Source organism: Rissa tridactyla, chromosome 1, assembly GCF_028500815.1.
Source record: "Rissa tridactyla isolate bRisTri1 chromosome 1, bRisTri1.patW.cur.20221130, whole genome shotgun sequence".
Taxonomy (NCBI): domain Eukaryota; kingdom Metazoa; phylum Chordata; class Aves; order Charadriiformes; family Laridae; genus Rissa; species Rissa tridactyla.
The window spans coordinates 203,636,922-203,653,817 of NC_071466.1; the positions used below are offsets into that span (position 1 = coordinate 203,636,922).

At 38.6% G+C, this 16,896-nt stretch overlaps 1 protein-coding gene across 1 annotated transcript in view; it reads right to left on the bottom strand.

Moving 5' to 3' along the window:
* The window catches only part of PRKAR2B (protein kinase cAMP-dependent type II regulatory subunit beta), a 93,894-nt gene that overhangs the window by 16,077 nt on the left and 60,921 nt on the right, over positions 1-16,896 (bottom strand). Inside the window, exons 3-4 of the mRNA XM_054188222.1 lie at positions 9,046-9,098; positions 7,821-7,904 (exon numbers count right to left, since the gene is read on the bottom strand). Of these exons, the coding sequence (XP_054044197.1) occupies positions 7,821-7,904; positions 9,046-9,098 (137 nt within the window). The remainder of the gene's footprint in view (positions 1-7,820; positions 7,905-9,045; positions 9,099-16,896) is intronic.

Sequence of the window (16,896 nt, forward strand, 5' to 3'; positions counted from 1 at the left end):
CCTGAAAGACGCTGTCAAGCTCCTGTTTATCCTGTCTAATGCTACGCAGTCCTTCTGCAGTTCCTTCACCTGGCAGCTCAGCACTCTGACCACAGCACATCTCCCACAGGTGAAGCCACCATTGCCCTACAGCCTTCAGGAGTGATGCCTGCCACTCCCAGCAGCCCGAGACAGAGATGGCCATATCCTGCCTATGGATCTGGATCGAAACCTTTAGATGTGCTATGGTTGTCTGGTCCAGCTGGTGCTGGGGAATGCTCTCTGTGGCCCATCATCACTGTCATTGCATCAACTCTAGCAGTCCCACGTTATCTTGCGCACTGTTTCCAGTTCCCCTTCGAACTCCCATCTGCACAAACTACCTCAACTGCAAGGTCTCTCCTAGTTTGCCCTTTGCTGTGCTTTGCGAGCTCTCTCTCCACAACGGCAGTTACACAGATGATCTTCATCAACACTTCACCAGGAGCCTGAAGCTCTCTGTCAGTCTTCACGTGCCAAGTATTCTAAACACTACACACTTGTGGCAAAAAGTAGTTGCCCTGTCTTCTCCTCTATCTCATGGTGGTCACATGAGCCTCTCGCACAGAAGAACTTTAATATCAAAAAATACCTCTGGTAGTTATCATGGAGCCTATGAACAGCGCAGCATGTAAGCAGAGGTTTTACAAATCATTCTGTGAGAGTGAAGAAATACTTTATTGTGCCTAAAGTGAAGCTCCGATACCAGGTACCTTTATGAATCTAGGTCTGTGGTAAGACCCATGCATAAGTAACGTGCGTGCAAGCCTGATGTATTGCTATTCCACATCTGAACTGTACAAATTTGTGTGCGTGTTTACAGTCAGTTACAAACAAAAGACATGACATGAGATTCAGAACAATGCCCCAGACAGTAACAATAACTGGTTTACCAAGGCCAACCCCCTGGAACAGTGTCTGATTCCACCCTTCTTGCCAGGCCAAGTGAAAAACTGCAAATAATCACTCACAGCTCTCCTAACATATACTTTGTATCACATAAAGTACTGTTCTCCAGACACATGTTGCATTATTCTAAAATAGTATGTTTGCCTCAATTTCTTTCAAGTCAACAAAACAAACATCTCAAGACAATTCCTTGGAAAAAAAAAATAAAATCAGTTAGATAATGGACATTGAGTATAATTAAATCTGCATTTTATTTAGTATACATTTCACACAGATTAAAAATCCAGTCAATCGCACGCCCTTGCAAGACTGCTTTTGACCCATTCTGCAGCGCTGGCAGACCACGACGTGTCCTTCCCAAATGCCAGTGGCTCTTTTAACTGCCAGACTACCAAGTGATTTGCTACCACTGTGCCAGGTACGTGTCTTTTTAATACCAGTTTACAGATTTACTGTGAGCCATTTTGTCAAGGAAAAATGAACAAAGTTCTCCATACTAAACTCAACTATTCTTAAACACCGGGGCTTCCGAGAAGCATCAATGTTTGAATTGTTGATACAAACGTTTGTTGTCTGACAAAGTGCTACCTATTGTGAATCAATGAAGGCAGTGTAGATAAAATGGAATGTAGGACACAATCATCACCGAAAGTCATGACAATGACAAATGTAAAAAGTAACTTCAGAAAAATATCCTTCCCCGCTATTTAAGAAAAGGTATTAAGGACACAGAAAGCACAGCTACATTTTTACAATTAAAATTATGTGGCTTCTGACAGCAAGCCAAGACAATCTTAATCTGGCATTTGACAGGAGCCGGTGAAATCCAACAACTATTAAACTGGATGCAGTAAGTCCCAATGATGATATGTTAGGATTATATATGCTTTGGGAATTTTCCCAAAAGAAGGATGAGTGTGCTGCTGGAGTGCTCCCTGGCAAGCAGGAAATCAGAGTTAATTTCCCTTTTAGATCCAAGACATCCTGCACAACATAAGCAAGCATCAGATTGCCTTGCACTTCAGTACAATAGTAGTAACAAGACTTGCCTATCTCATATGACTTGTTAAAATTATAATGTTCTGAGACGCAACCATAGGACTATCATGTGAACAAAGTTAATCCACAGTTCTTCCATTGCCCCAAACAGAGTTCACAAACCACTTTATTGTTTACTCCTACAACCATTTCACTAAAATGAGCCCAAGTTAAAACAGCATACTGTTGGCCAACTTATCCTCACTTTGAGCAACCTGCAATATCAACAAATTAATGCTCGGCATGACATTAAGAGGGTAATGAAGGAGACAGAATACCAGAATAGGAAGAAAAAAAAAAAAAAACAACAAAACAAACAGAGATTGAAAAAGCCAGCAAAACATAGGCGGGGAAACCATGGGAAGAAAAGGAGTTCTTAATCAACAAATCAGGACCTTGGAGAGAAAGAGTAAATTACAGAATTCATGTCTCATGTCTCAAGCTTTCCGCGTTTGTTTTTCAGAACAAAACCATGTACATATGCCCCCCTGGAACTCTCATATAAATGTTAGCAGCACTATTGATCCAATTCAAAATGTTTAGCTCCTTTGTGTAATATCCACTTGTCAACTAACCAAAAGGCATTTAATTTCTTCTCTATTAAAGAATCTAATTTATATTTTGAGGTATAATCAATATTTCTGAGTATTAATATTCTGCTTAAGAATTTACCTTAACCTTCCTCCACCTAATTATATGCTAAGTTAGTATTCTGACTCTCATGTATCACGCACGTGCCCATCAATCAGGCTCGGTAACACTTTTTCTTGTAACTTGCCCCTCTGAGCAAGTTGGCTGACTTTTTAGCAGTTTGATAAAAAATAGCAGAAATAATTCAGAGTTGCAAATTGTTTCCAAAATTCTTAAGCTGAATGCATGTCACATTGGGCAGTTCTTTTGCAGAACATCTTCAATAACTGATTACAGGCAAGGTAGAGAGAATCTCTGTTTGCTAGATCTGATGTAAGCATTAATTTTGCCTTAGGAAAAAAAAAGAGAGGATTAAGTCCAGTACTATTTGCCTGGGAACCCATTAGTTTGCAAAGAGTTTTGTGACATCTAGGATGGCAGAGTATTAACATGTTCGGGCATTCTGGGCTCTCTCTTACATATATGTATTCCTGTTAATTCACCAAAATTTTTCAGAACGTAAAAGCAGAGACTCTTCTGTTAGTAGTACTTTTCAAGGAATGCTTTGGCCTTAAATATGAGAGTTCACTATTCATAAAACAGTTGTGTTACGCTTTCTTTCATCTTCCTTTGAGTTACTCAAGTCTAATTGATTAATCAATATTTGTGCTCTCTTATAATAATCCCCCAGGTGCATGAGTGGCAATATGCCCAGAAATTGCTCTTACATATTTGTAAAGAATATGTATAATTTATTACCTTTGAGAAAAGGGTCAAGACCTATTTGGAATATTCTCTACAAGCATTAGCAGGGCAAAGCTCTCCAAAATAAAATTTCCCTGAAAGAGAACAGATGATCTAACACCGCTTGTGAATGTTTGCAAATGAAAGGATTCAAACTTTAAGTGCAAGGGTGCAGCACAACTTTGATGGCATCAGTCCCTTGAGCCACCCTGTTACTCTGATAATGGGTTCATCATGTTTTTTAACTGCTGGCCTATGAGCCGTAACAGCCAAATCAGATAGTCTGTTGTTAATCAGCCCTAGCAAAGTTTCCTCTTAAAAGACAAAACCAAAAGAATAACTTCTCTGAATTGCATTGTAAAAAGGAAGTGTAGAAGGCTGCATTGGCCACTAGATGAGCTGCTGCTGCTATTCCTCCCAGTAATAAAACAGTTGTTAAGGCTGAACAGAGACAAATTCCAGTAACAGCGACTTGGGGATCGTTCTCAATAATGGCCCAAAGCATCTGATCATCATCTTGTTTTGTCCTTGCTAGCTTATACAAAGTGAAAGTGGAGGGGAAAGAGGGCATGCAGCTTCCAATTCCACTGCCAGTAACCTCCAGCATCTGGAGGATGAAGGAGAAGATGAGGTAACATGCTTTGGGCACGCATGTTGAGCAAGTAGCCTGGCACACTACGGCAATCCTAGACAAACACAAGCAATACTCGGATTTCTAGCCATGGTGTGGCAGGCAATCGAGAAGAACAATAAATAGTACCGTGCTCTAATAGGAAGACGTTTTCTGGGAAGAAGAACAGGAAGAGGTGCTTTAAAAGAGGAATGGGTTAATCTAACATAGGTTATTAATCTAACAGATTAATAGCGTGGGGAGAGGAAAATGAACATCTGAATGCGCCTTTCTCTCATTTAATTCACTCATCCATACAGTTCTGCTTCTGGAATTTCTTTCCTGGACTGGTCCTCTAGAAAGTAGCCAAAGAGCTCTGCAAAAACCTCTTTCCCTCATCTTGTACACGCATGTTTCAATCCATATTCTTCTCTTCAAGTAATTTTTTCAATACCGTTACTCACTAGCTAAACTGATATTGAGTGACAGCAACCAGATGGGACGTGATTAAAACCCCAGAAAGGTGAAAAAATGCTATCATATAAATTTTTTTAAGTACTTTTTATTTAAGGGTGTTAACTCAGGAGTGCCTTGCTGAACTGACATTAGTTGACCAGTCACATCCTCAGCAATCCACAAAATTCAAGAAAGTTTCAAGAAAATTCAATTAACTTCAGCAACTTTAAGGAATTTATAAGAGTTAGGCTTTAAAACACAGAGTGCTGCTCAGGGAATTGTACCAGAGCTGGTGTTCCTTTACACTATGCTGTATTTTCAATCAGAGTCAATATGTGAAATACTGATATTTATGAATACTTCTCCATAAGTTTACCCATCTGATATTTAAACCCTGCTGTCAGGTAAATGCAGGCTCAAGACAGTGTTGTGTGTGTTTAGAAAGTCCTTAGTTGTCTCAAAGTCTGAAGGTTATCCTCTTCTCCTGTCTCTCATTTAGTCTCACATTCAAATGGTTCTGTTGTTTTTTACTTTTATGTGAAAGCTCGTCTGTTCAGATGGACTCTTTAATTAAAACGCTGAGCAGCACTGTAAGTCACCTCCTAACTGCTGCAACTTCTGCTTTAATGATACCCTTATCTTCTCCTTCCATTAAAATTAAAACACAATGTGGACTCCATTTAGCATCATGTACTGAACGAAATTCTGATCATGCCTTAGGACATGTTGTTATACTGTATTTCAGAGCAGTGCCCTATCTAGGAATGGTGTTTGACACCTTGCTAAAAGGCCATCAGGGAAAAGCTATTAAGCACTTTACATTCTCTCTTCCCCTCTAACTCACTGACCTCTGAAACAATGTTTTTTATACACAGAACTATAGCAGAAAGAGGCTGAAGTTCAATGCAGGGAAAAAAACCAGTAAGAATGGGAGATGCTATCAATACACAGCTTGACTTTTGTTCCAGAGACTCTGGCTTTAGCAGCTGAAGATTTCTCTCTCTCCAAGATGAAGGAGTTCTTTTGCTAATACACCAGAGAGCGAAGTGCAGCAGCTGGCACCGCATGTGCTTGTGCTGCGGGGTGGAGAGGCAGAGGTGAGGAAGAGAGCTGGGATAGGAATATTTAAATTACTGTAACTACTGTGGCAGAGCTCTTGAGTCACTGCCTAGCAGCAGAACAAGGAGGAGTGGGAGAAGTTCCCTGGGGATTATAGATCTTGGCTCCACAGAAGGAGCAAGCCAGACTGAAGAATGCTACATTTTAATACCCTTACTCTGAACTATGAAGATCAGAGATCAGTAGCTTTCCAATCCCTTTCATGAGTAAAGTTATTACAATGAAAAACTCCTTTACAAAAATTATCTTATCCAACTATTCAGAATACTGTCTGTAAAGGAGTTAAAGCAGAAGGAAGTGTTCTTAATCCACTGGACAATCTGAGCAAAGGGTAAACAAGACTTGGGAGATCCCAGGAGCAGATTTCAAGGCTTTGGATTGCACAGCTCCACAGGGGGAAGTCTTCTGCTAAACACCTGGAACAGACTATGCGAACTACTACCAATTACAAGTAATTGATTCGGAAGCAAAAAGGGAAAAAAGAGTTCAAAACATCAAGGGAGTATGGTATTGAGACAGCAGCAGAGTTCTGAGAAGACCTCCACAAACAGGGGAAGTAATCCCTCAATATTCCATGGAAAAGTTATATCAAGTGCCCAACTGGAACAGTTTAAGGCTCTATGTGTACACAATATTACAATATAGCTGATACGAAGCCAACAGAGCCCTGTCCTGCAGACCTTTCATGGTTGATGACTATTTAGACAGAAGACCTAGTTCTCGCTGTAAGGCAAAGTGGATCTCATCCAGAGGATACTATAAGCAGATGCTACCAAGAAACTGTGCAAAACCAGAATCAGGAAAGCAGTAGCTCAAAACTAACATCACAGCAAACTCTAGGAGCACACAATAATCCATTAGGTCACAGGGCTCATAACGGAGAAATGCTCACATTAACCAAGAGGGGTCAGCCAAAATGCGATTGGCAGGCTAATGTAACGATGGTCCAGCCAAGCAGAAGGCAGGACACAGCAATGATAAGGAAAATAAACAAATTAAATAAATAAGTAAAGCAAGCAATTTCACATCAAGAGCAGATACCCACAAACCACTTTGTGTCCCTGAAGTTATGCAGAAAAATAATTCAGCAGTGGAAGGGGCAAACGTCTGGGTGACTTTAGCTCGAACCAGTATAGTGGAACAGCTAATTAACTACCCATTGAGTGGACAGCATGAGGGAGTTAGGAAATCTGTGTCAGGATCCCTAGTGTCCCAAGATTGCATACATATTAGCACCTACACTGAGACTCTTGATGCCCTCCTATAGCTCTGACTCCAGGGTTCTGCAAAGCTGTGGGTCTGTGGCTCACTGCTCCCAGCGTCAGGGCTCAGCCTTTGTGTGGAGAAAAGCTGATGGAAACATACAGCACAAATTAACCTGCATTCCCCGTCACAGCACCTGACTTCCAAACAGAGCTGCAGACTGGCCTTTCCATGATCTCCCTCTTGAATCAAATTTAAAACTTTTTGTTCTCATGCTTAAAACTCTACTTAATTATTTCCCTTTCCCCCATGCTCCCTCCCCTGACAGCACTGAATCGATTCTCTGGAGAAAGCATTTGGTGTGCTGTGACTCATCCCAACCTCAGTATGCATGTTTCAATTGATACACTTGCCTTTTCCCTTAAACAACCCTGTGCTTTTTGGTAGCATTATCACCTTTGTCTGATCCAGATCACTCATTCACTCCATTTAAGCTTTCTTAAAAGCCCATAATTGTTTTTATAGGCAATAGAAACAAATTATCTGCACAGAAAAAAAAAAAAGCATCCGTAGCGTTTTTATGGCATCTGTATTAAGTGAAATAATAATGTAAACACCTCGCTATTGCCTTTCTCTTTCCCTGTATTTCATAACTTACTTGTTCAATTAAATCTATAGCTAAACTGTGGGCTTTAGGGGTAATTTTAGGTTTGGTGGAGCACTCAGCACACTTCCGTATGATAAAAAATAACTAGTAGAAACAACTTAAACACTCCAGTTAACCGATGAGTTTATATACATCAATGTACAGCAAGAAGATTTAAAATAAGAAAATAAAATTCTTTACAATCATATTAGTGTGTACATTCATATTAATGTATTTCAAGACTATCATTCATGGTGGTGAACAAAAGGCTCTCTCTATATATGATGTATCAGTTACAAAAATGCCATTTTTGGAGTTTGTGAAATGGTCAAGAAAACACACGTAAGAGCTTACACAAGTCAAATCTGTAAAATTCTGTTGAAAAGTTCAAGAGAATTCATTCTTAGCAGCACTGCAAAATGTTGTTCATTACAAAGAATCTCTTACCGGATCTAGGTTCTTAAAAAGAAGAATGTCCTTGCACGCCTCCTGCAGTCTGTTTCTTTGATCATCTGTTTTAGGGTGAATAATCTGAGGGATATAATAGAAAAACCTTTAAAGTGGTTATCGAATAGCAGCACTAGCTGAAGGATTGAGCTAATTCAGCTAAGCATTTTACACAATATTTTGGCCATGCTTCGTAACACTTTCACTTCAAAACCTTCAGGATTTGAATAAACACTCAATGATAACATTATATCACTGTAGCATTAGCAAATGAAGCACTGCTGTACTTAAGCTAGCAAGATTTTTGCATTTGTAGAACCCAGTTTGTTTCTGCAAGCCATCCTGGATACCTTTATCTTAACTATTGCTGCATAAACACTAGTCTACGACTCTCTAATCATATTTGGAGCATGCACGTTTTATAAAAAGCACCACTGTTACATTCAGCCATTTGCCATGACTACTTCCCAAAGAATATTTTGTGAAATAGTATCTGTGCTAAATTTTTATCAGAAGTTTCACAGAGTAAACAATAGACTTGACACTATTCAAGTGAGCCAGATTTATTAAATTACTGATGTCTGGTTAATGTGAGTATCAATCAAGTTGTTTATTCAACTCATATGCTTAAAAAGTTATGCTAGGTTTCAAAGCTGTGATGCTACAGGATAACCTTTTTGACAGTTTTACAAGCCAGAAATTAGGTAAGATACGAAAATTTAAACTTGTCTCAAAAGTCATGCTATTTCATATTAAAAGCTAAGTAAATGCCTTTAAAAGGGTGACATAAGTAAGAGAAATAAATATAGTTCACTAGCCATTGCATTGTACATCTGAGAATCTTAGTGATTTTAAAATTAAGATTTTTTCTGCCTTATGAAAAATACTAGAATATTGAGGAAACTACTGCAAGATTATGAGGACATCAAATAAGTACTTTTAGGAGCAGCTGCTCTCTGGGCAAATGCAATTGCACAAAAATATTTCCTTAACAGACCACGTATCAAAAGTGTGGTAATTTAGAATAATTACTCACATCAGGTCCTACATGGGTGACTATTACAGAGAATTTTTAAATATTCCTTTAACATGAAAACTCCACAGATTATTAAATTATATTATAACAAGGATGCTTTGGGGAAGGAACGGTAATGCTGGTTACATTTTTATTCCTAAATTTAATGCCCGAGAACTGAAAAAATAAGTGACTCAAAGCATTAAATACCCTAGATTCTGCGTCGTCCTCTTCCTCATCAGGATTGTAAGCTTCTGCACACACTGAAATAAAAAAAAAAAAAAGTATAATCTCAATTCAAAGTACAATATTGTTCCATAAGATGTACAGAACATAAAATGCATTGTGTGGCACGGCAATAATACGCAGTAACGTAACACACCCAATAGAGAATCACAGGAGATCCTACCGATAGGGTCCATAGCAGGTCATCTCCAAACTTCCCAAGAAATAAAGCTACACTTGTATTATTTTTAGACATGTTTTTTTAATGTGTTTTAAAAGATCTCTAATATACTTAGAAACTTCTCACCTAACATGTTCTAAGTGATCTTACTTTACTGTCAATTTTTTTTTCTGATGTCTAAAGTAATTCTTGCTTGTTAGAATTTAAGCTATCCATGCTCGATGCAGAGATCAGATCATTTCTCTCATCTGTGTATGTTCAACGTGGTTTGGGTTTTGTTTGGTTGGTTGTTTTTTTGGGTTTTTTTTTGCGGGGGGGGGGGGGGGGGTTGGTTTGTGGTGGGGTTTTTTTCATACTTGAAAACTTTTCTCTCCTACCTATCTTTTACTTTTTAGGGTAAATAATTCTGGTTCTTCAATCTTTTCCTTAGAAGTCATGATTTTCAGTTCTCTAACTATCCTCATTACCATTCTCTGAACTCTCTCCAGTTAGCCCTATTCTTTATTGAAGACTGATGCTCAAAACTGGACACAGTATTTGAGCTGAGCAGAGTACTGAGTACAACAGCTGAATTACTCCATACGTTTTGCAGGCTACATCTTTTTCATCCAACCATACCTTTTTCACAAGAGCTTGATTATGTTTACTCTTGTAATATTCATTACTTACGGATTGTTCTCAAAACCCACTGCTTAACCAGCTGTGTCCTGTACACAGCTATTCTGCCCAAGTGTAGCACTTACACCTATTAAATATTACCTTATTCCCTAAGACATTTCTCCAATGTGTCAAGATCATTTTCCATTCTAATCCTGTTCTCTGACATCCTTCCAATCCAATCTCAACTTTGTGACAACTGCAAATTTAATAAGCGTACTCTCTAATACATAACCCAGATTATTACTGAAAAAAGCAGAATAGCGTCTAAAATAAACTCTCGTGGAATACACACATGGTAGTGAAACAGCAATAGCTGCTTGTCCAACCTTATCCAACCAGTTTTGCAGATATATCCCATGCAATTTACACTCAGACACTGCTTGATGTTCCCTAGCTTGTTTATAGGGCAGTCCTGTGAGACAGCATTCAGAAGTTTCTTCAAGTGAAAATGTAGGACGTCTGCTCCTTTTCTTTCATCCACAAGCTTTAATCTCTTGTTACAGGGTATTAGATAGTTCCAACAAACCCATGCTGATTGCTGTTTGTTGCCTTCCTCCAGGTATTTAGAAAATGTTTGAATATTTGTCTGTAATTTCTCTAGAAACAGAAATTATTTGTAAACCTGTGACAGGTCTCTTTCCTCCGTAGCTCCCCCACCCTTTTAAGGATCAGTTTTTCTATTTTTCTGTTTTGTTTTTTTTTCTTTTTTTTCCCCCCACACACTTATTTATCTTCTTCAGATTCTCAATGGTAACTGCTAACAGAGCTGAGACTGATTTAACCAATTCTTCCAGTTTCCAAGTATAGCCTGTCTCAGGCACAGCTAACATGTTAAGGACTCTCTGATTTGTCCTTTCTCTATTCTATGTGCTCTTAATACCGCTAGTGAAGACTGATGTGCTTCTGTTAAGCAGTGGAGCAACACTTTCCTGGAACATGCTCTTACCAGAAATATACTTCCAGATCAATTTCTGTTACTACCTATGTTCTTTCTGTACACAGTCTTTTCTTGCTTCCTTTTTTTGGCCTCAGGTTCTTTCTTTTTTTTTTTCTTCTCTACATCTTTGCTATTCTTCTGCACTTGTTCTGAATAATCCAAATTACTTTTATACATGGTTGCTTTTTGTGCATGATATAAATAAAATGCTTATATTTTAGAAAGATTTCTTTTACTATGTTTTCTGTCCTCCTCCTGTGCTGTCTCAATTTGCATTTTTCCTCTTTATATTTTTTCTTTGCAGAACAATCAATTTCTTTAACTTCTTTTCTCCAGACTCATTTCCAAAGAGATTATGCCCACAGTCCTCTCACATCCCCTTGTCCTTCTGATTCTTTTACTCATCATCTTTCCCTTCCTGAAATCTGTGAGCTCTGTCATCCCAGGGTAATTCTCACTCAAGCTGCCTTTTGTCTTCCTATGCTTGAACAGTTTCTCCCTTAGAGTTGCTATCAAATAGAATAGCTTCCCCTTCGATTGCTTTTCCCACCATCTCAAAATTTGGTAAGTGCATTGCAAAACACGTTGGGCAACTGGTATTCTCCTTTATTGGTTTCCAACACATGACTGATTAATTAAAATCTTGCATCATCACTATTGCCTGTACTCTGCCAACAAAAATCCCCACCTTCCTGATCCGTTTAGTGGTCTGTGCAATGCCTGCGTAACAATGGAGCCCATGAGATTTTCCCCGTTTAGTATGACTCCTGGATCATCAGTATGTCCACCTCTCTCTACAGCTGGGTCACAGCACAAGTGTCTGACTCAATACACAACTGCAACAGCCTCTTCCTCCTCCCTGTCCTCCCACCACATCTTTGCTATACTAGTTCAGTCACTACTGTCTCATGGATTAAGATTTCAGGTCCTCTTGTTTATTCCCCATATTTCTTACATTATCATACAAACAGCTTCTAAAGTAGTGACGAGGTGGACCCATTAACCTCCTCATTACCCCATCCAATTCAGATGATTTCATGGCAAAGCATATCATTGCATGTATTATGCATAGTCCCAGAGGAAGTATTGGTCCTCACTGTATCAAGCACCCAGCAAACACTAAAATGACAACTTCATAAAACTTGGTATCTTCAAAAATGTAAAGAAATTTGATAGAAGTCCCTCTGGAACTGACTGAAAGATTCCTACCAAGTTTACTAGGAACAGAATTATTTCCCAAATAATTACAAATGCCCACAAAAGGAATTCTGCAATCTGTTGAACAACTACAGTATTCTACCTCTACATAAACAAAATGTTCCTACCGACTGTATTATGGTACTATAGTTACTTCAATCTTGTCTGAAATAAACTTTAGGGGATCTTACTTAAATAGCAACAATAATAACATGCCAAGTAAGCACCATAACCCATCATAATGTCAATCACTACTTTGTTTCAGCTGGTATCAGCCTCTGTGCCCTAGTGCATGTACGTGTACATAAGAGTCAACAAATCTGTATTACATGTGCCCGAATTTTAAAATGATTTACCATCTGTCTTGAGAAACTCTTCTGATTACAATTCTGTGCTTATTTTGCCTTGGTTTACTTTTTTGCTATAATCAAGGATGCATTTCTCATTTGGCTCGCAACTTAAAGATTAGACCAATGCTCTGGCTCTGCAGTTTTAAATATGGAATTTCCTTTCCTTCATTGCTTATTTCAGTAACCCGGCTTACAGACTCTATAGTCTAGTAACATATTAATTTCTAAATGCATACCACTAGATGTCTCATGGAAAAACTTGATACTTACTTTTGTTCTTGAAATATGGTCTCTGACATTACTACGGTCCACTGAATTTCATGACGTGAACATTAGGGTTTGGCACATGAGAATCCCAATGACATAAAACATCTAAAACTAAATGAGATGCCTCTTATGTAGACACCCACATCTGCAGAAGTCATCTGGATTCGAATTACAGTCAATGGAGAGAAACCGGCACATTTACAAAGTGATTCATCTGACCTGCATTACATGTCCAGACTAAGATGAAATTAATTAAAAACATGACTAATTGGCTGAGATAAATCTTATCCCTCTTGAGGTGAGTCCTGTTAGTTATAACAAGCTGCAAGACTGGTTCCTCCACTTCTCCATTTAGTCCATATTTCTTGGAAAACAAAGAAATTAATCATCTGATGATGACGACAGGCTGCTCGGGCAATAGCATACCTTCTTTATTAATTTCATATATTTCCAGGAAGACAGTCTCTGGTCCCCATCTCTTTTGTCTAAGGCTTGACTGGTAGCACAGACATTAATTTTTCTGAACAATTCCACTGCTGGTGGCTGCAATACTCATAGTGTTCAGTATTTTATTTTTCTACCTCTCTGGCTCATTCCACACTCCTGACTGTACACAGTACATGGTGACTTTATCATGCTCAAATGCCTTGCCACATTTTGCTACGTGTCATTGCTCAATGCAATACTCACATCATTGCTCAAAAAGCAGTCCTTATGCCATTCGTAGGGACCTATTTCATTCCATGCATAATTATGGCATTAAAAATAGTGATACAAACACTGTAAATATTTCTCCATTAGTTGCTAAGATCAACTAAATGAAATTATTTTTATTCAGTTTTTCAGGTTATGGTTCACATATAATTCCCCAAGATGGACACAAACAAGCCCAAATACATCAACACAAAGTATTTGTAGGAAAAAGCCGAATTGTCAAAAGGCAGTGCATTATTAAAATACACATGCACTGAAAACTGCACGCAGCTCTAGATGGATTGCTTTGTCAGCAAGAAGAGGTAAGCTTTTCTAACTCATCACTCCAAGTAACGTCAATTTTCCGTTTTTCAGCTAGTAAATATGTTCTATATTCAAAACCAGAAATACATTCACTTCAGATATGAATGAATGAATTCTAAAATGAAAATTAACATACAGTTATTAAGACCACAAAAAATGTTAGTCGTGCTCTATTCCCTTGATGTTTCAGGAAATAAGAAGCTATCGATAATGAAATGAATGAAAATGCACATAAAATCATAAAATAATGCATTATACTCAAAATATGACAGGATAAACAATCAATATGGGTGTAACCTTTCCAAAGCACAGAACCCCCAATTGATAAAGCATATTACAAAGAATATTACAAGAGAAGAAGAGCTGTGGAAATATTTCTTCATCCCATTTGCCATTCAGGGCAAATTAAGACTACAGTTTTGGCAGCACAACTATCAGGCTGGAGCATAAAAACAGACCATCTCTAGGCACTGTAGCTACACCAGCTATGCCCGTCCCCTCATACAGCGAGAACGTAACTTCCCTGCTTTAGCCATATGAAAATTGCTAAGGTGACTTAATGGCAGTGTGAGATTCTTTTCCATTTTGTCAGGACGTACTTCTCTTCATCTACTAAACACAGATTAAAAACATGCTGCACAGAGACTCCTTGCACGTCAGGTGGTAGTTCCAAACTAGATGGCAAATACAACTGGACCTCCAAAGTTTCTGACACAGAAACCCATTTTTTAACGTCTCACCAGTTCCTGCCACTGCAGGAGGAACTAGCAAGAGAGCCCTGCACCCCAAAAACCCAATTTCATAAGTAGTTTTTATTTAAACAAAAGCAACCCTGTGCGATGGTAGCAATGAGAAATAACTGGTCATGGTCTCTGATGCTTCAACTCTCAAGTCCCATACTATTTCTAGACCTGGTTTTGACTGGACTACATGTAAGACGAGACTGAAGAGCTGTCAGTAAACACAAGGACTGAAGAATAACCCAGAGAAAGGAGATCAACTTTCTCCTCTATCTGAACGCACAATGAGATGAGATAAAATTCATCTGATTCCACACATGAGGTAATAAGGCCATACCAACTGGCTGTGCTGCTGAGATCCACCATTTGTGCAAAACCCTGAAACTATTTCAAGGACTTAAGTTTACTTTAAATATAAGCTAATTTGGAAAAAAGCATGATAGTTGGGGCTATCATTTCCCAAGGTACTGTCAAAAAGAAGGCATCTGTGAAACGCCTACACCTGATAGGGTCACTGAACTGAAACTTTATCTAGGCATAATTAGGCGAATTAATACACAGAATGTGTATTAATTAATACCTTGCAATTCCGCATTATTACTATTTTAGACATAGAACATTTAGATTACAAATGTTATCCAACTGAAATAAAAGTATGTATGCTCAGAAAAAAAGTCTGTTAATCAGAGACACACAAATATTCTTGAGATTCCCTCACATGCAACAAACCAAAAATTGAAGAAATACCCCTCCAATCTACCAGATTTATGGGGTAATGACTTTTGAGCAGTCCACTACCTAACACGAACCACTAAGTGCTCAGGATACCAGCCTAAAAATCCAAAGCTGCATAAAATCCAGGCAGCTTGCTTCCTCTTAATGATCAGGAAGGTGGCCTTCAGTTCATTAGGCGGGTGACTGACTGAGCTGGAGCACTGCCAAGACAGTCTGTTTCAAGATCAGCTCTCATGAAGAGCAGTTATATACTCTTGCTGCTGCTGTATAGACTGAAATTCTCCAAAGACTGCCTGATAGTCATGAACACATACCAAATACCGGGTTTGTACTCAGCTACGCAGCTCAACGGCAAAACCTTTTGCCAGAGTTGGAAGATCTTGCTCAGCCAGCACAACACACTTGCAAGAAATCAAGACACACACAATCAACTTTTCTCTTGTCCATCTGCTACCAGTGCTATTTCTAATTAGTCAAACTTCAAGATATTTCTTCCAGCATTTCTAAATAACATGAAGTGCCTAATATAACATGCAGCATCTTGAATGAGGTCCATGCCAATAGTGAGTAATAGAACCTCCCCAGGATTCTCTGTTCAAAAGTCTACATGGAGTTTATTCATATTTCACCGATCCTCACACTGAAGCAGGGATTTCATCAAGATTGTACCGAATACTATGAAAGCACATTTTAAGAAACGTTATGACTCACACGAGACATTTTTTGGATAACTTTATCCCAATTGAGTTACTCACGTATAGGGAACCTTTGCACAAGTTCCTTAATATTATTTGGTATATCCTTAATATTATTTGGTATATAACAGTGAAAATTGCAACGTGTCAGACTGCAGTACCATCCTGTACTCCAGAGGCCAAAGCACTCTGCATACGCTCGTTGCTGGGTCAAAGATGCATGCTCTTCCCTGAAATCATAGGGGTTCGAATCACTAAATAGGCTCCTCCACTGAAACACTATGTTCGAACTTGACCACAAGCAGCTGAAAAGACTTCCCTATTTTTAAATAGGGAACCAGAAAGGGATATTAACAGAATTTCCCTAAGGACCTACATAGTACTTAGTCCTCTTTCTAATCCTATTTCAGTTCTTTCCATAATTGTGTAATTTGTCAAGATGGATCTAAAAAAACCACCAGGCTTCTGGCTGATGGTAGGAGACAGTTTTGCTTGGCTTCTCAGGAAGTGTTTGACTTCATCTGTCTAGCTGGTGAAAACCAGCGCAAACACACATTACGGTGTCCAGAACACTGCAGGTAGTTGTTAAACAATAAAATCATTATAAAAGAAAGATGCACTTCCACTAGAAGAGCTTGCCAGTATATACCATGTACTATACTACTTACTCTATAAGCTTTCCCAATATAGCATATGGAGTAGCATAACATACAGCAACATCCTGTACTCCGATGTTGACTTGTACAACCTTCTGTTCCCATTCTCATGCAAGTCCAAGCAGTTCACAATACTACAGTGTGTTATTTGGGATGTATCTGAAATATGCATAAATATTTGACAAAGTCTGAGCAAACACAGAGCTCTTCGCATACCTTTCAACTTTATATTTGCTAATACTACAGGATAAAAACAGAACTGCACCTAGCTCTTCCTCCCATATTTAGTACTTCATAGCCGTCAACTACAGATTTTCTTTTTCTTATTGAAAAGTCAGCATCAAGAGAATTCAATGTACATTATTTTCCCACTAGAAAACTTGTCCCTTACTTAGAAAGTG